Below are 19,149 nucleotides of genomic sequence, written 5' to 3' on the forward strand. Positions count from 1 at the left end.
TGACTCAACCCTCAAGTTCAGGTGACACTTCAGCGACCCCGAAGAGCCAAAAGAACCTTTAAAGAGAAAAGCAAAGTTGGAGAACTCACACTTACTGACTTCAAAACTTACAAGAATCAAGACATTGTGGCACTGGCATGAGGACACACACACGGATAAACATGCACAGGACTAGGGTCCAGAAGTGACCCAAACACCTACATGTAGCCACCTGGCCCTCAGCAGGGGCCACGACCCTCAGTGGAGAGAGGAGAGTGTTTCCAGAAAACGGGGTTGAGACAGCTACACGTGCACGTGCAAAAGAACGGAGCTGGAGCCTTACCTCACACCACATACCGAAGTTAACTCAAAATGTATCAATAAACTCCATGTAAGCATTACAACTATAAAACTTGTAAGAAACTGGGGATATATCTTCATGGTCCTGGGTTAGGCAAAGCTATTAAACACCACACCTAAAAGAATAAGCAACAACAAAAAAAGAAATTGGCTTCAAAATTTAAAAAATTTGTGCTGCAAAGGATACTATCAAGGAAGTGAAAAGGCAACCCACAGAATGGGAGAACGTATTTTCAAATCATATGTTTGAAAAGAGACTTGTACCCAGAATGAAGAATGAGCCCTTACAGATCAACAGTGAAACGACATCCCAGCTGAAAAGTGCACAAAAATGGGGCACCCGGGGGCTCAGTCGGTTAAGCGTCTGACTTCGGCTCAGGTCATGATCTCGCGGTTCATGGGTTCAAGCTCCGTGTCGGGCTCTCTGTTGTCAGCGTGGAGCCTGGAGCCTGTTTCGGATCCTCTGTCCCCCTCTCTCTCTGCCCCTCTCCTGCTCCTGCTCTCTCTCAAAAAATAAACTTAAAAAATGCACAAAGAATCTGAAGAGACATTTCTCCAAAAAGACCGACAAATGGCCAATAAGCACAGAAAAGATGCCCAGCGCCATTAACCACCGGGGAGGTGTGAATCAAACCCACAGTGAGACACCGCCTCACACCCATCAGGCCAGCACTCTGCATTCTCTCCAACGCGTTCCCGGACTTCCCGCCGCCCCATCTTCTTTGGATTACACCTGGCGCTCGGGAAGGACCCGCAGAGGGGGTGGCAGTGCTTCAGAAACAACGGTGCTGAGAGGCGAGGCCGTGCGGCTGCAAGACTGACACGATGGGGGAGGGGGTGCTGAGCAGAGGCGCCCGGGAGCAGCAGGCCCTGCAAGGGAGGCATGGCGACCAGGCCCGGGGTCCCGCTGGCCACTCAGCTGAGACAGGCACATCCCGACCCTTCCTACTCGGCTCGATCGTGGACGGTCCCCTCAGGCCAGACAGGCTCCACTCCTTCCCTGGACGCTGGCCGTGCAGCATCCTCCCCCGGACCAAGCAGCCGTGCACCAGCGCACAGCCAGGACACCTTCTCCCTTTGACGGGAGGGGACGTGCTCCCCTCTGCTCAGCGCCCACAGCTGCTCCTGCAGAGAGACGCTGGCCTTGCGGATACGGAGCTCTCTGGCGGTCAGGCTGTCTGTCCACCATGTCCTGAGGTGCTTGTTCAGGCTGGTGGTCTGAATGCCAACAGGGAAATAGAGTCACGTGTGTTCACGCAGTGGAGGACACCACCATGCAGTGGTCAGCAATCCAGGGACAGAGCCACACAGGTGTCCTGCCGAAGGAAGCCTGGGAACAGGCCCGGAATGTTCTTTCTCTGGGGGAGTCCCATGGGCGAGCACGTATGGAAAATGTGATTCAGCTGGATGCCCAGGTTAGTGCTGACCCACGCATAACTCAATTTTTTTTAATGAAAAAAGAAATAAAAACGTAACGTAGCACCTTATCTTCAAAGAGCTTCCCGCCAAAGCTTTCCGTTTCCCGGGGGCCAGAAAGCGCCCCTCCTGGGCTCCTGTGATCCCCCTCTGTGGCAGCCGTGGCCACCCTCACAGGTGCACCTGAAGCAAGGTGGCCCCACGCCCTCCGCCTGCCTCTCCAGCGCCCCTGAAAGACAGTGGCCAGGCAGGGGGACGTCGAAAGAGCACTAGGCCTTCCTGAGAAAACCGGGTGGCCTCAGAGGTCAAGAGGCTGCGAGAGGCAGCAGCCGATGGCACCCAGCCCTGGTGTGGTGGGTCCAGGACGGCTGCCACGGCCACCTGTACCGCCTCCTTCGGCCAGGTGCTGAAGAAGTTATTTTGGGAAACTTCTTTGGTTGTACATCCACGGTCCAATGCTTTCCCAGAAAACGCGGTAGCCTCCCGGGCAGCTGACCTCAGCGAGAGCACACGTGCGGGTGTCCGTGCCAAGAGCGCACGGCACGCCCGGTCTCACCGCGGACGCGAGGCCATCTGCACACCCTCAGCAACCTCCAGCTCTTCCGTCCCCACTGACACCTATCGGCTGGAAGCTGTGGCACACGGCTGTGCAGCTGCCTCTCAGCACCTAGGCAGGCCCTGGTGGTGGTCACCATTCAGAAGGAGCCATGCAGCCACTGGCCGGACACGCAAGCCCACCGTGTGCCAGGCGTATTTAAGGTTGGCACACATTCTCCCCTGCCGTCCTTCTAAAACCCGGAAGTCAGTTCTAGCAAAGGCCCACCATTCCGTCATCAGAATGCTGAGGTCACTGTGCTTTCAAGTTCAGACTATGAATGACAGTGTGGCAGGACAAAAGCCGTAAGATCTCTAAACAGACACAGAAAAGGCACCTGCCAAAATCCCACACCACTCGTGATAAAAAACAATCACATTCACCAAAGAGCACATAGGCAAGAAAATGATATAAAAGGTATCCAAGTTGGAAAGGAAGAAGTAAACTCTCTCTGCAGGTGGCATGATGGTGTACATAGAAAACCCAAAAACATCTATCAGAACATTATTAGAGCTAGTAAGTGAATTCAACAGAGTTTCAGGGTACAAGGTCAACACAAGAAAGTCGGTTTTGTCTGTTCACGCCTATAACAAACAACCCAATAGAAAATTAGGAACCAGCTCAACTTCCAATATCACCAAACAAGAAAATATCTAGGAATGAATTTAACCAAGGAAGCAAAAGACTTACACACTGAGAGCTACAGAACACTGGTGAAAGAAATCAAAGGTCTAAACAAATGGAAACTCATCCCACGTTCATGGGGTGGAAGGACTTCATTGTGCTAAGAGGGCGGCACTCCCCAAAGCAATCTGCAGATGTGACCCAGTCCTCACCCAAATCCCCAAATCTTTGAAGAAACTGACAACCCAGATACAAGATGCCCAGAAGAGCCAAACTAACCTCGAGAGAAAAAAAGTCGGAGGACCCACACATTCCGACCTTGCAACACACTACAAGGCTTCGGTAGTCGAGGCAGCGTGGTGCTGGCATCAGGACGCACACACACAGATCAACGGAGTAAAACTGAGTCCAGGAATGAACTCAGAGCTTTTGTTTGCAAATCCCCTATCTGGCAAGAGTCTAGTGTCCAAAACATGTAACTATTATGTCTCCACAATGACAAATAAGCCGATGAAAAATGGGCAAAGAATCTGAACAGACATTTCTCCAAAGAAGATGTACAAATGGCCAACAAGCTCATGAAAAGATCAACGTCTTCAGCCGTCAGGGAAAGGAAATCGATCGCACACCGAAAGACACCCTTCACCCCCCACAGCCCTTCACATGCACCCTCACACTTGACCCTGCTCCGCAGATGAAAGAAACAAGGCTCAGGATATTTACGTCATGTACCCCAAACAGCTGCTGAAGGCGAGAGCCCATACCAAGACAGACGGGAGACTGCTGGGACCCCGAAGGCCACGGCTGCACTAGGGCCCCCCGCCCACCTTCACGGGGTGTGAGTCGGTGCGCGCAGCACAAACGTGACAGCCATATGTGGATTCTAAATGGTCTAGAAGCCAAAAGAATGTGAATGGGATTTTTAAAACATGCTTAATTTTAAAATTTTTTTTTCAACGTTTTTTATTTATTTTTGGGACAGAGAGAGACATAGCATGAACGGGGGAGGGGCAGAGAGAGAGGGAGACACAGAACCGGAAACAGGCTCCAGGCTCCGAGCCATCAGCCCAGAGCCTGACGCGGGGCTCGAACTCACGGACCGCGAGATCGTGACCTGGCTGAAGTCGGACACTTAACCGACTGCGCCACCCAGGCGCCCCAAAACATGCTTAATTTTAAACAATATACCCAAAATAATGTCATCTCAATGTGTCATCAACATAAAAAACTGATGCATGAGTTCATACTTTGTATCCTAGTGAGTCTTCGAAGTCAGCATGCGTTTTACGCCCACAATGCAGCTCCATGGGGACCGGCCACATCTCGGGTTCAAAGCCACACGTGGCTGCTGGCAGCCGCCGTCCGACCCTCTGCTTAGTGGCCATGTGACCTTCAGCAAATCCCTTCTTCTTGTATTGTGAATTGTGTACTGTGTTATCGTGTGCACTGTGCTTTCCTCACTGAAAGATCGTAACAGGACGGAGCTCATCAAGGACTGGCCAGAAGCAATGCAGCCACGGAACAGGTGCATCAGTGGTGGTTTGCCGGTACCTACACTCCATTTCCCCCCCAAAACATACCTTTTTATTCCTGTATAAAAAGCACAGCCTCTCCTCTTTGTGTCTCCCTCACCCAACCCCCCAGGGGCACTATACGTGGTGTGCAGGGCAGGGGTGATGAGGCTTCTGCTCCGCACCCTGCCCACGCGCTGAGCTCTGCCCCAGGTCATTTCAGGTACCCGCTGGGCACACCATAGGCTGCCAGGCCGGGCCAGGGGGTCCCAGCTCACACATACTGCGTGGCAGAGTTGCGTTTAGGGTAGGAGCGGGGTACCCGGTGCCCATCTTTGCTGTCACTCCCGGAACAGGAGCAAGTGAGCAGCGCACCTCCCAGAATGGCCAGGGCAGACCCCACCCAGCCAATGAAGACAGCAGGACGAAGCTTGTACCTAACATTCATGGGGGGCACCGGTTTATAAAAGTCTGTGACAGGGGTGCCCGGATGACTCAGTTAATCATCTGACTCTTTTTTAAAAAAGGGTTTTCTTGGTGTTTACTTATTTTTGAGAGAGAGAGAGACAGAGTGTGAGTGGGGGGAGGGGCAGAGAGAGAGGAAGACACAGAATCCGAAGCAGGCTCCAGGCTCTGAGCTGTCAGCACAGGGCCCGGCACGGGACTCGAATGCGAGATCATGACCTGAGCCGAAGTCAGACGCTTAGTCGACTGAGCCACCCAGGTGCCCCTAAGCACCTGACTCTTGATTGCAGCTCAGGTCATGATCTCATGGTCCTGAGATCGAGCCTGTGTTAGCCTGGGGACCTGCTTAAGCTTCTCTCTCTTCCTCTCCCTCTGCCCCTCCCCTGCCCTCTCTCTCTCAAAAAAAAAAGTCTGTGACAATCTGGTGGCCACGCCAGAACAAGCTATCCTGTTGGAGGCAGCAGGGCCTTTCACGATGAAAATAATGCCTCCCGTCAGGGCTACCCGGGCCCTCTTCACTTGGTCCTCTCCCCTGCAGCTTGCACACCTCGTGCCCATCGTGTCGAGCGTGGCCAGGAAGCCCAGCCTCCGGGACGCCGCCACCAGGTGGCCTGTGTGGCCGATCTTGCAGCTCAACACGCCGGTGCCCTGCGTGACGCAGTCCATCCACAGCCCCTTGTACCTCGCCTGGCCGGTGATGCTGTTGTCGCCCTCCTGCGAGCTCACGTGCCACTGCGGGATGGCGGTGCGCGCCACCAGGCCGACCCAGCCCAGCAGAGCCATAAAACCTTCATTTCAAGAGTGGCGCCTCCACTAGAACCTTCTGTAGTTATCCCTCACGCCTCCCCACAGCCCTACCCCCGGCAGGTAGGGTTCCCTCCACTGGACGTTAACAGTGCTCCGCACCCACGCCACGGCCTGAGGTGGGCGTGGGCTCTGCCTCTCCTCCGCATCGCCCCACCCCGCCCCCTCCCAGCGCTCCTCCCTCGCCCCGCCCCCTCCCAGCGCTCCTCCCTCGCCCCACCCCCTCCCAGCGCTCCTCCCTCGCCCCGCCCCACCCCCAGCGCTCCTCCCTCGCCACGCCCCCACCTCCCCTCGGCCCCACCCCATCCCGCCCCCTCCCCCGCCACGTCCCCACCTCCCCTCCACCCCGCCCCCACCCCAGCGCTCCTCCCTCGCCCCGCCCCGCCTCCCCCCACCACCCGTCCTGTACCCCTCCTCCGCCCTCCTCCCACCTCATCTCACTCCTCCCCGCGATCCCTACCGCTCTTCCGGCAGCTCCTCACTCCCAAAGAAGCACCCCCCCCCCCCTCGCGCCTCCTCCGCGCTGCCCTCCTCCCTGTCAGGTCGAGGCCCTGCTCCAGGGCTCCTCCTCAAGCCCTTGCGGCCCTTTCCTTCCCGATGCTTGCCCTTTGATTTCTCCTTTGCTTTTCATTTTCACCCCATCCCTGCCTTGCGTCTACCTGCCGTGGTGCTCTCTCCGTGGGTGCCGTGCGGCACTGCCTGCAGGGCTCCGTCCTCGGGGACCACCTCACGTCCACTGAGGGCCTCCTGCACCCCGGCCCCAGAACACAGGGAACACACCGGCGGGCCACCTGCTGGAGCTCACAGGGAGGGACAGGGGTCCAGAGAGCACACGCCACCCCGCAGCGCCCACCGCACCCGACGGGACACAGCGCCCCTGTCAGCGCGCCTCACGAGCCGAGGCTGTGTGTTTCTGCGGCCTCGGAAAATGGCTTGTGTCTGAGCCCTCGTGGCCGTTGCCAGGAGTGGCCCGACCAACCTCCGGCTTCATCCGCAAGGCACCCCCAGGCTCCGCCACCCCAGGCACCAACACCGTTCCTTACCCCCATCCGGGCTCCACCCATTTACTTCAGGAAGACGTCTCTACTAGGCACTAGGTTCATCCCCTGCCTTCTCGTATTCGCAAGAATCACCATCACGCCCCGTGTGACGGCTTTTAAAGTTGGCCACGAGAATCACGCTTCAGGATGCTTACGTGGCTTTTTTTCCCGGATGGCTTTTTATCTTCACTGGCTTGGTGGTCTGTGCCCACCGAAAACACAAATTGAGGGTGCCCGGGGGGCTCAGTTGAGCGTCTGACTCTTGATCTCAGCTCAGGTCATGATGCCCCAGGGTCATGGGATCAAGCCTCCCATCACGCCTGTTTGGGATTCTTTTTTTCTCCCTCTGCCCCTCTCCCCCACTCGTGCCCTCTCTCTCTCAAAAATAAAAAGTAAAAACAAAACACAAACTGATACATAAATATATGGATCTGCTGCTCACTCAGCAAGCTGCCGTTTCAAAAACAGAGGGAAAGATTCAAAATCTTGTAGAAGTCTCCAATCTTCTCAATGGACTTTGTTCTCTTTTTACTAATGTTTGGTAAAGAGCAAATCTATGAGCACAGCCCCAGTCGAAGCACAAAGAGGGAAGCCACAAAAGCGGCTCTGTCCCGACCTCCTGGGGCTTCAGGAGGAGTGACAGCAAAGTGATCCATCAACACTATGCCTGCCAGGAAAGCATCGGCTTACAAAACGCTCCTTCAAAAGTAACTTTTAAAGAAATAATCAGAGTGAGAAAATATATACAGAAACAGACCCCAGACCAGACAGAGAGAGGACCAGGTGCAATGGCCTGCACAGGTGACAGGGCATCACCTCTCTGCCACCCAAACACGCGCCAGTGGGGCTGCGTCGGGGGAGACCCGGCACCAGGTCACCCGCCAAACACGAGCCAGGCATACACAGCCACTCCTCCGCTCCCTGAACTACACATCCGGTGGGATGGCGGGAATGAAAAAGACAGAAAATGACAAGTGCTGTCAAGGGTGTAGAGAAAACAGTTCCTTGCACACCGTTGGTAGGAATGAAAACTGGTGGAACCACTTTAGGAAACAGCCGGGCAGCTCCTCCGTGAGGCAAATGCAGAATCACCACGAGACCCACAGCTCCACCTCATGGTGTCCAAATAAACACCTGTACGTGAACGTTCACGGCGGTAACGTCCACAAGAGCCCAGGGGACGAACAATCCAGACGCTCCTCAACAGATGAACGGGAAAGTGAAAAGTGGTATATTCTCAGCCACGGAAAGGAACAAAGTACTGATCTACGCTGCACCGTGGGTGAATCGGGAACACACGGCAAGCGAAAGAACGTGGACATGAAAGGGCAAGTATCGTACGATCCACTCTGTAAGATATCCAGAACAGGCAAACTCACAGAAACAGAAAGCTGGTAAGTGGTTGTCAGGAGCTGGTGGCGGGGGAGAGGAGTGTGGGGTTTATGTTCCGGGTAACACGGGGTTCTGGAACCAGGCGGAGGCGGTCGTGACACCAGACTGCAGATGTGCTTCCTGCCGCGGAACTGGATACTTTCAGATGGTTCAAATGATGAATTTTCTGTTATGTAAATTTTATCACAATTAAAAGCAGCACAAAATGAAGGTTTCCAGAACTTTCTGCCATTTTCCGTGAGAGAACAAGAAGAGTCGGGACAGAACATGAGGCACAGAGAGAAATCCCACGTCCACGCGCAGCAAGCGGCCGAACACCGTGGCCCGGGAGCCACATGTGGGCCACACGCATTTCTGTCTGGCCAGCCAGGCATCTTTGTACAATTTCAGCAACGTTTAGCATTTGGATCATTTCAGCGTAACAACCCCAGTTCCTGCGACCTGGACAAATCAGCAGCCTGGCCGTGCGGGCCACCACACCCGCATGTCCTCTGAGAGGTGGCCAGGCCGCTCACGGCGTGGACACGGTTGAAGCAGCAAATGGCAGACCGTGATGGGAACGGCCGTCTCCTCCCCAGGACAGATTACAGAAACCAGGAGACGCAACTGGACACTGCCCAGGGAGAACATCATGTTCAACGGCTCCCGAACCCCAAGGCCAGGCGCCGCATTCAAAACCGGAAATGTACTGGGGCGCCCGGGGGGCTCAGTCGACTAAGCGTCCGACTTCGGCTCGGGTCATGATCTCACGGTTCGTGGGTTCGAGCCCCGCTCTGTGCCGACAGCTCGGAGCCTGGAGCCTGTTTCGGACTCTGTGTCTCCCCCTCTCTCTGCCCCTCCCCCGCTCGCACTGTCTCCTTCTGTCTCAAAAATAAACAAACATTTAAAAATGATTTTTAAGGGGCACCTGGGTGGCTCAGTCGGTTGAGCGTCCGACTTCAGCTCGGGTCACGATCTCGCGGTTCTGTGAGTTCGAGCCCCGCGTCCGGCTCTGGGCTGACAGCTCAGAGCCTGGAGCCCGCTTCTGGTTCTGTGTCTCCCTCTCTCTCTGCCCCTCCCCTGTTCATGCTCTGTCTCTCTCTGTCTCAAAAATAAATAAACATTAAAAAAAAAAATTTTTTTTTAATGATTTTTAAAAAATGGAAATGTATTTAGAACAACACAAGTCAAACTACCTGATTCTAAAACTTCATTCCAGGGGTGCCTGGGGGGCTCAGTCAGTTAAGTGTCAGAGTTCAGCTCGGGTCACGATCTCGCGGTTCTGTGAGTTCGAGCCCCGCGTCCGGCTCTGGGCTGACGGCTCACAGCCTGGAGCCTGCTTCGGATTCTGTGTCTCCCTCTCTCTGCCCCTCCCCCACTCATGCCCGTCTCTCTCTCTCTCTCTCTCTCTCAAAAATAAATAACGTTAAAAAAAAAAAAAAGATATAAAACATCATTCCCTTCCCCATGAAGCGATACACGAATCCCGTCATGGAGCCCTGTATTCATTACAGCACCGCGCTTTTCAAAAGCAAAACCTACCTCAGTCTTTTCCATCAGGTTTTTTCCTTTGTTCCACTGGACAAAGGGAGCTATTTACACCATCATCCGACACAGGAAAGAGGGAGAAAACAAACAGGAGAGGTAAAGGAAAGCCAGCGACAACAACACCTCGTGCCTTTTAGACCATTTTTGGTTTTAGTCTTGAAAAAGATGTGGCTACATTGCTGCCAAGTTCACGATTAGACTGTGACGACGTCATTTATTTGAAACAAAAACCCTACAAAGGGCCAAGGGCAGCCAAGAGAGGGCTGGACCTCAGGCCTCTGTCTCAGCTGTCACGTGAATGTGCAAGACACTGACACCCAGTCCCGAAGCAGCGCTCGTTACCAACTGTTCTATATCCTACTGGATTCTGACTTCTGCTCGAGTCAAAGCAAGGCCTCAGTAAACTCAGGGAGTGCAGGTCTCAACTCCACTGCCAAGGCCACACTGAGGACCCCTTTGACTGCACCCACCTCATTCCCCTCACAGTCCCTATAGCCCCCTTCCACAGAGGAAAGGGACTGAGAACAAACCCCACCTGATAATACCATTTTCTTGGCCTGGATTTTCTTTCCAAATGGAGAGCGTACTTTCTTTTTTTTAATTAAAAAAAATTTTATTTTTAATGTTTATTTTTGAGAGAGGGAGACAGAGAGTGAAAGAGAGAGAGAGAGAAGGAGAGCACTAGTGGGGGAGGGGCAGAGAGAGGGAGACACAGAATCTGAAGCAGGTTCCAGGCTCTGAGCTGTCAGCACAGAGCCCGATGAGGGGCTTAAACTCACAAACCGTGAGATCATGACCTGAGCCGAAGTCGGATGCTCAACCGACTGAGCCACCCAGGCGCCCCTAGAATGTACTTTTTTCCAAGCACTGCTACAAGCCACAGATAACATTCATTTACTGGGAACATTTCCGGATCATGATAAATAGTTAGAACTTCTGTTAAAACACTAAGCGGACCATCACCAATGTGGCCCCTGGGAAGACCAAATATGGCGCCTGGGACGTGAGATCAGGTCCAGGTGGCCCTGACACCCCCAGCCCGTGGCTGCCGGTCCTCAGAACTCACCAAAAGGGTTCACACTGGCAAATAACCACACCCACCCCTCCTAGGACTGATTCCAATCCCAACCCACAACACAGAAAAGCAGCGCACCTTATGAAATTTGAAATAAATGAACTTTAAGCGAACACAAAATACCTAGTTTTAGATTTATCAAAATGACATGCAAACTAAGAAAGGCCCAGGGGTTACCCAAATAAAAAAATGTAACATACTGGGGGCGCCTGGGTGGCGCAGTCGGTTAAGCGTCCGACTTCAGCCAGGTCACGATCTTGCGGTCTGTGAGTTCGAGCCCCGCGTCGGGCTCTGGGCTGATGGCTCGGAGCCTGGAGCCTGTTTCCGATTCTGTGTCTCCCTCTCTCTCTGCCCCTCCCCCGTTCATGCTCTGTCTCTCTCTGTCCCAAAAATAAATAAAAAACGTTGAAAAAAAAATTAAAAAAAAAATGTAACATACTGAAGACTGTGCCTTGAAAAATGAAATAGTAACAGCAAATAAAAGACTCAAATCTGGTGTTCCCCCCATCTTCCCTGATTTGGGGGGTTTGGTTCCTTTTCTTTCTACTTCTTTGAGTTTCTAGCTTCATCTGCTCAGTATTCTCTCCTTCCTTTAATCAAAGAAATCTTTCAACGTGACTCCCAAAGGGAGAAACGCAAAGCCAACCTTGAAACAATGTCTTTGATGGGAAGAAACTGAAACCGCACGGAGAAGTGATAAGATCACCTCCTCCGTCTCCTTCTCCAGTCTGACACCAAAGCCCTTGCTCCAGGCCGCCCGGGCGTGTCTGTGCGCACACGCTGCCCCGGTCCCATTCTCGACACTGCAGGGAGGGCTCGATCAGACTAAACTATTACCAGAGCCAAGCCAGCTTGTGAACAAAAATCACAATCCGCCCAGCAAAGGCCACCTTTTCTTCCCCAAACTATTCTGTTATCTCATGAGGGCAACTTTATCTTTCACCCAGACAGCTTGGAATCGTGACCATCTCCCATGGCCCCGCCTTCATCTGTAACTGTAAGAAAACACACAAGGCTGGGCTGCATTGTGTAAGGCCCCAGGGCAAGCAACAGGTCGGCTCTGAGGGCCAGCCGGGACACACGTGGCACTGACGTCCGATGACCTGTCATGCCCGGAGCCCATGGTGTGTACAGCTGAGTCTACACCTAAAACACAGCAACAGCAACCTCACGTCGGCCCGCAGCCAAGAGAAGAGCAAAGACATGCTGCCCACAAGGTCTGTATTGGACCTGACAGTCCACGGATGGCATTTGATCTTGACCCCCATTACTATACTAATCTCTCTAGGAACAGTTTCAGTTAACAGGTCCTGAGCATTTTCCTGGGGGGTTATATGTCTTCATGCTCATGTTTTGCTTAAAATTTTTTAACGTTTATTTTTGGGGGAGAGAGAGAGAGTGCGCGAGCAAGAGCGAGCGAGTGGGGGAGGGGCAGAGAGAGAGGGAGACACAGAATCCCAAGAAGACTCCAGGCTCTGAGCTGTAAGCACAGAGCCCGATGGGGCTCAAACCCACGAAAGCAAGTTGATGACCTGAGCCGAAGTTGGACGCTTAACTGACTCAGCCGCCCAAGGGCCCCTCACGCTTGTAGTTTTAAATATTACAACCAAGTCTTGGGGAGCCTGGGTGGCTCAGTCGGTTAAGCGTCTGACTTCAGCTCAGGTCATGATCTCACAGTCTGTGAGTTCAAGCCTCGTGCTGGGCTCTGTGCTGACAGCTCAGAGCCCGGAGTCTGCTTCGGATTCTGTCTCCCTCTCTCTCTCTGCCCCCTCCCCTGCTCATGCTCTGTCTCTCTCACTCTCAAAAATGAATAAATGTTTTAAAAAAAATTTTTTTAAAGAAATATTACAACCAAGTCCTGGGAATGCAGGCATACACTCCACTGCGAAGAGCCCGTTTGCCAACTCTAGCGGAGAACTTACCGATTTAGACGCATCAGACTGAAAGAAAAGGGAAAAAAACCCTGTAAACTCAAGGTGTTAAAAGATTCCGGGGTGTTACCAGCAAAGTGACGAAGAGGAGGGCAGGTCTGAAGGCAGGCGGTGAGGAGCCCCCTAAGGTAGGCCGGGAGCTGGGCAGGAAGCCTTTAGTGTAGAGGAATGGGGTGGGGGGGAGGGGTGAGCGCATCCACAGCATCTCCCCAAGAGGGAGGACAGCCCTTGGGGACGAGCGGGATGTCCCCCCGCCACCCCGCGAGGGCTGGCCCAGGCGCTTTCCCTGCGCGGCGGGCGTGGCGCGGGGCAAGGGCCGGGCCGGAGCAGGAGGCCGGGCGGGCAGGGCAGCTCGCAGAACAGAAGGAGCACGTGCGAGAGGGGAGCACGGTCACGGAGGGCACGGCCAGGGTCACCGAGAGGAACGAGGTCAGCAACAGGAACAGCTCGCTGAGGCCATGGCCGGGCCTCCCCTGGGCCCCTTTGCGCCCACGGACCGGGCCCCACGTCCCCTGCGGCTCTTCCGGGTTCCCCGCCCCCCCCCCCCCCCCTAAAACGACCAGACACACTCCCCGGGCAGCCCAGCCACGACGTTCAGCTCCGCGCGTGCGCAGCTGCCTTCCCCCGCCCCCTACTCCCGCCACGTGCCACGCCTCGCGCTGCCGCGGGAGGGGAGGGGCCTCTGGGAAGGCGGACGGGCGCATGCGGGCTTTGGTGGGCGGCACGGGAGAGGCCTGCGGTGGAGCCTCACGCCTTCCACCCCGGGCGCGCTCGGCTCCAGACACTCAAGGAGCCGATTGAACGCCAAATGGGAAAGTGTTGGAGAGAAGCTCACAGAGGCGCTGTCGGTGGCCAGGGCCCACGTGGTGCGGTGGGCGCGTGACGGGAGCGAGGTGTGCTGGGCGCCGGGCCGCCAGCTGGGGCGGGGAGGCAGATGAGCGTGTTCTGTGGGGTTTGGGAGGAGGGGAGCACCCCAAACACAAAGCGGGGTCGACTGAGTGTGGGGAGGCCGCCCGGAGAGGCGACGGCAGACGCCTGGCGGACGGGGAGCTGTGTGCACAGGGCACAGCCAGGGCCGGCGGATGATGGGGTGATTCTTGTGGGTGCGCCCACGCGCCGGGCGTGCAGGCGGAGGCCGGGTTCCCTCAGGAGCACGGCCTTTGTGCAAATGCTTGGTTTGGGAGGTGGGCCCGGGAAGCACGGGCAAGGGAGCAGCCCCGGAGGCGGCGAGGCCAGGCCCCGGGGGTATTGACGAGCTGGTCGGTGCAGGGGGCTTGGGGAGGACGGAGACGACGCCCCCAGGGTTAGCTGGCCCCCACTCACCCTCCTCTGGGGCACGGACTCGTGGGCCCAGAGGGGCCCTAGCGAAGGCGCTCACACGTGACCGTGGAAGGAATGCGCGCAGGGGAACAGCCGGTGCTAAGGATGCGCGGCCTGGGCGGGTGCACCTGTACGTGCCTGCAGGGAAGGGCTGCGCGGGGTACCGTGTGTGTCTGTGTGTTTCTGTGTGTGTGTGTGTGTGTCTGTGTAGGAGTATGGGCGCACCAGCGGGTCCGGGAGCATATAACAGTATCCTAACGTTAGCATTTGAGAGGTCATTGGGCCTTAGTGGGCAGACGGCGCACCGGGCAGGGAGGCCTGCAGGAAGCTGAGGTCCCGTGGGAGACCGAAGCGAGGTGGCCAGCCCAGGATGGAGGGAGGTGGAAACTAGGAGCTGAGGGCGCTGCGCAGGGTTCCGGTCGCGCGGCTGGCAGACTAGGGCTGTCTTCTGACCCTGAGACCCCCGTCACGGGGCACCACCTGAAAAAATACAGAGGAGGCTGGGACAGGTTTCTTTTGCGTTACAGTTTGATTGTTTTAGAGGTTCTAGTGCCTTTGTTTGAGATGATTAAAGATGCCGTTTTCCTGCCTTCTGAACAAATGGACGTTAAGTAAATAGCTGTTTTCCTGCTTTGGTGAGTAATGGCCAGACAGAAGCCTTCTGTCGTGTAGCTGGCCTCACACTGCCAGCCGAGTATGTGCCCCCAAAGCTTTGCATAAAGACGGCATCTAATCTACAATTGTGCCTGGATTTGCTCGGGCCCCACGGAGGCTGAACTCGTTCTATTCAGAGCGCCACAGGAACAATAACCAAAAAAGGATGCCATGAAGGCAACATCTATCATACGCTTCTTAAAAAACCCCATTGTCAGCATCAGTGACAATGGCATTACCGCTCAGTCACTAAGATTAAAAATTAGTCATACGTGGAAAATAGAAACAGGTTTTCAGGGAGAAGGAAGCTTTGGTTCCACTGAATAATGCCCCCTTTTTTGCTTGGTAAATAAATGATGCATATTTTCTGATGATCTATATTTTTGAGGGTAGCTATGTCTAGGTGGTCCCAGGTTTGGGGTAAACGCCTTGTTGTCAGTTGACTGGCTGGGCAGATGTCAAAAATATTTTATAAATTTCCCAAACTATCTGACGATGAGGTATTCAGCAGTGACAGCAGAGTAAGCTCCATCTAGAATGTGAATCTTTATGGCTTAGGTCACAAAATGAATCACAGTTTTTGGAATTAAGGGTTTTTTCCCTACATATCACGAGTTATCAGTATGGCACAGTCATTATCCAGGGCAACATTTGGCCGGCCCGTGCCCTCTCACCCCTGCAAACCACCCACCCACAGAGCCCTACCCCCCTGCTACTCCTCTGCCTCCCCCCGCCCCGCCCAAGCCCACGGTCAGTGGGAGACCTTGCTCCCTCTACCAGCAACACATAGAAACAGTCCACGGGGAGCCCCTGTACCCTCCCAACCCCGCACGTGCCAGGCCTGTGTCCCCCTTTCCTCTGCCTTCTGTGCTATGGTTAGACTGTCGGTTCTTGTGTGAAAGGCTGGCCGGCCATATGGCCCACCCCGACCCTATGACCCGGTGTCACGCCAGTCCTGTGCTCCCGCTACAGTAGAACTCCTGGACATGTGTTCATTCCCTGTGTCCATTTCCTCTCCTTCAGCTCGCTTTTGATCTCGCTCAGAGCAGCCTTTTGTCCACACCCCTCTTAGAGGTCTCCTGGCAAGGTCTCCACTGGCCTCATCCCTCAACCTGCATGAGACGAGGCATCAGTCGCTGGCTGTCTTTGGGCTCAGTCCCGGCAGCCCCTCTTGCTGACCCTGTGGTGAACCAGCCGGCCCTCTGCCCAGGACTGTTCTCTGGTGACTGCACAGCACAGATGCCCACACGGGGCTTGCCCGCAGCCTCACCCCCAGGCTCCAGCTCAGCAGCCTGCCCCTCACCTGTCTTCTGCCCCTCCAGAGCTCCTCCCGGCCCAAGGCGGCTCTTCAGCAGTAGGATCCCCTGCAGAGGGTTATGGCGAGGGCTCAGTGGCGGGAGACCTACAGGTGCTTCCTGCTGCCGGCCTGTGGTCAGACCAGAAAATGCCAACTACCTACAGCAATGCTGGGGGCCAGCCCCGGGGGTCCTCGCTTGCGCTGTTCTGAGGACGAGAGTTCCCCACAGTGGTCAGAACAATGCCCGTGGAGCCAGGCCGCTCTGCCAAGTTTACGAGAACAATAATTTGTCGCCCCGCTTTCCTTGGGCCTCATCCCCCAAAAGTGCCCGTTCCTCAGAGGCCGGCAGGCAAGCCACCTCCCTTGCCCAGAACATGACTTCTCCCTCCCTCCCCGTGTGCACTCCCAGCACCTTTATGTCCAGAAGGGAAAGGGCAGAGACATGGCCTGTGAAGATTCTAGAGTGTGGTGGGCATTCAGTGCCCACAGAGCCCCCTCTCACCAAGGCACCCCGAAGAAGGGGACTTTGAGTTCTCTCGGTTCCCAAAGGGCTTTTTATACTGTGCCCACTGCAAGCCGGTCCTCAGTGGCTCTTCCCGCTCCCCTCCAACCGCCTCTCAACGTGCCTTCAAATAAGAATAAATACGTGTGTCTGTTCTCTGGGGCCTCTGACAGCCCTGAGCTGGCCCCGCGACTTGGGCGGGATTGATGGCACCGTCTCACCAGGAAGCCAGGTGTGTCTTTTACTAAGGGTGGTTTCCAAATGATGAATGGCTCTCTCACAAACACAAAATTGTTGATAGTATTTACAAACAATTCATTTTTCACGTTCTGTTGATTCTTCGCCAGCCTCCCTCGGCGACCCCCCCACCGCTGATGCATCGGTGGCTATTACTGCCATTGATTAAGGCTTCCTGTGGTCCCACGCAGCCTGTTACTTCATTTGTCACAGACAAGCGGCACGCGCACAGCAGTATATCATGTTCTTTTCGTGCTTTACTGTTATTTGTTTTTCAATTTATGTCGTGTGCTCTCCGAGTACAGGTGCGCACCCACACTCCAGAGTCTCGGCCACGACTGCGAACACATACACGCGTAATTAAACTCGCCGGCTCTGCCCGATCCTGTGCCTCCAAAGCCTGACTCCTCCGCCTCCCATTCTGGAAAAATGCAAAGGTAAACAAACAGCGGCAGCACTGCCACCTAATTGAGCCTTGGGGACAGGAAAGAAAGTCACTTAAGTGCCACCACTTGTTTGTCATTCAAGATCGAACCAAAAAAACCCAAACCCAAAATTTTCAGCACCTGCCAGGGGAGAGACAGTCATCGAAGCAGCCCACTCCAGGCCAGGTGAGGGTTTTCTAGAGCAGCTAGCTGATTTCACCGTATTTCTCCACTACATCCCGATCGCATTTGTAGTTCACTTACGGCATCTCCCATGGCCAGGCCCTCCCAGGAGACGGGCTGGGGTGTGCAGAAGGTGCCAGACCGGTCCTCATTTGGCACTTGCAGAAGCTCGTGAAGGAGCCTGAGTCTCCTCCCGGCCTGCGAGTCCGAACGTTCATGTTCACATCAAGAGTCCACTGGGCTCGTATTTGCCAAGTATCTGTACCCGGGTGTGAGGCAGACTCCCTCAGCACTTCCTGCCCCCGTCCGTGGAAAACCCCCATGGTGGCCCGCGTCCCCCTCTGCTAATGACCAACGTCATTTGCCTGCCTTTTCACACCAAAAGTTGCCACTTCCTCACTTTCCATTCTTTCATTTACCTTCTAGTCTTTTTTTTTTTTTAATTTTTTATTTATTTTTGAGAGAGAGAGAGAGAGACGGAGTGCGAGCGGGGGAGGGGCAGAGAGAGAGGGAGGCACAGAATCCGAAGCGGGCTCCAGGCTCCCAGCTGTCCGTGCAGAGCCTGACGCGGGGCTCGAACCCATGAGCCATGAGATCATGACCTTAGCTAAAGTCAAGACGCCTAACCCACTGAGCCACCCAGGCGCCCCACCTTTTTTTTTTTTTTTTTAACTTCAAAGCACAGTAGTACATTCTTGCTCAGAGAAGTCCAATAATACAGACGTGTGTAAGGAGAAGACCCGTCATCTCCCTGAGCCCGGGGGCCTGAGGAAGCCAGACTCAGCTGCTGATTCTGCCGGCTCCCCAAAGAGGTGTATTTGGAGCGTTCTTCCTTGTCTTTCTTTTTAAAATGCTAATGTGGGGTTTTCCTCCACAGACGTGTTACTCTGCGGTTCGTTTTGGTGAGTCACCGGCCGGACATGGGGTCCTGGAACCCGCGGCCTGTGGGCTGTGGGGCGCCCCACCTTCTACCTCAGCGCCCCCACTCTGTCCCATAGCTTCGGACTAGTGGCTGTGTTCAGTCTCCTCTTTTTGAAATACCCAGGGTGGCGTCTGCTCGCCTGTTTGGACACGGACGGACGCATAACCTTTCCTCACTTTGCCTGCGGTTACCTTTGACTCTTTCGGAATCAGTTTTTAGGAACTGTTTTACTTGGGGCTCTCACTTCCATTTATCACACGTGGATCGGTTTTTTTTTTAAATCTCTTCTTTGTCTTTTGACTTTCTCCTGATGTCTTTTGTTGTATAGAAATATTAAGTCTTAAATTGTCCCATCTTCGAATCTTTTCCTCTATGGTATCTGGATTTTCTGTTTTGATGTAAAATGTTCCTTCAACCCTGAGATTACTAAGATTATCCCCCTTTTCTTCTAACATTGTTGGTACTTTACTTGTTCACACTGAATCTTTAAGCCACCTTTAGGGAGAGGGACATTTTTACAGTAGTGCGTATTTTCATCAAGGTGCACAGTATGTCCAACCACTATTGAAGTCTGGTTCTAAGTTGCTGAGTAAAAATTGTATACATCTTGTAGATCATGTAATTTTCTTACTAAATTTGTTTCTAGACATCATATAGTCTTGTCACATTTGTGACTGAAAATATTCCTGATTTCTATTTCTAGCTGTGTGTGTTTGTATGTGTGTATGTGTTTTAAGCAATTGGTCCTTATATAGTGTCTTAATCTGCTCAGGCTGCTATAACAAAATACCACCACCTGGGGGATTTAAACAATAGAAGTTTATTTTCTCACAGTTCTGGAGAAGGCTGGAAGTCTGAGATCAAGGTGCTGGCTGATTCAGTTCCTGGTG

General features: G+C 54.1%; 1 protein-coding gene across 1 annotated transcript; it reads right to left on the reverse strand.

Annotated features, from left to right (window-relative positions):
* Positions 1–1,066: 1,066 nt before the first annotated feature.
* On the reverse strand, positions 1,067–5,822 carry LOC131494556 (claudin-7-like). The gene is made up of 3 exons (XM_058698969.1): positions 5,356–5,822; positions 1,389–1,557; positions 1,067–1,209 (listed from the first exon to the last, which is right to left on the reverse strand). Exons 1-3 carry the CDS (start codon positions 5,731–5,733, stop codon positions 1,067–1,069), a joined length of 690 nt encoding a protein of 229 aa, XP_058554952.1. The 5' UTR covers positions 5,734–5,822.
* Positions 5,823–19,149: the final 13,327 nt, after the last annotated feature.

The sequence above is a fragment of the Neofelis nebulosa genome, chromosome 14 (genome assembly GCF_028018385.1).
Source record: "Neofelis nebulosa isolate mNeoNeb1 chromosome 14, mNeoNeb1.pri, whole genome shotgun sequence".
Classification (NCBI taxonomy): Eukaryota; Metazoa; Chordata; class Mammalia; order Carnivora; family Felidae; genus Neofelis; species Neofelis nebulosa.

What these genes read in the sequence shown, in the direction of transcription:
- LOC131494556 (XM_058698969.1), bottom strand. Translation starts at nt 5,733, where the DNA reads ATGGCTCTGCTGGGCTGGGTCGGCCTGGTGGCGCGCACCGCCATCCCG. An exon ending in CCAGATTGTCACAGACTTTT is followed by an intron (nt 1,558 to 5,355) that starts TTTTTTGAGAGA and finishes GTTGGCATTCAG; the next exon opens with ACCACCAGCCTGAACAAGCA. An exon ending in GGTGTCCTGGCTGTGCGCTG is followed by an intron (nt 1,210 to 1,388) that starts GTGCACGGCTGC and finishes CCTCCCTTGCAG; the next exon opens with GGCCTGCTGCTCCCGGGCGC.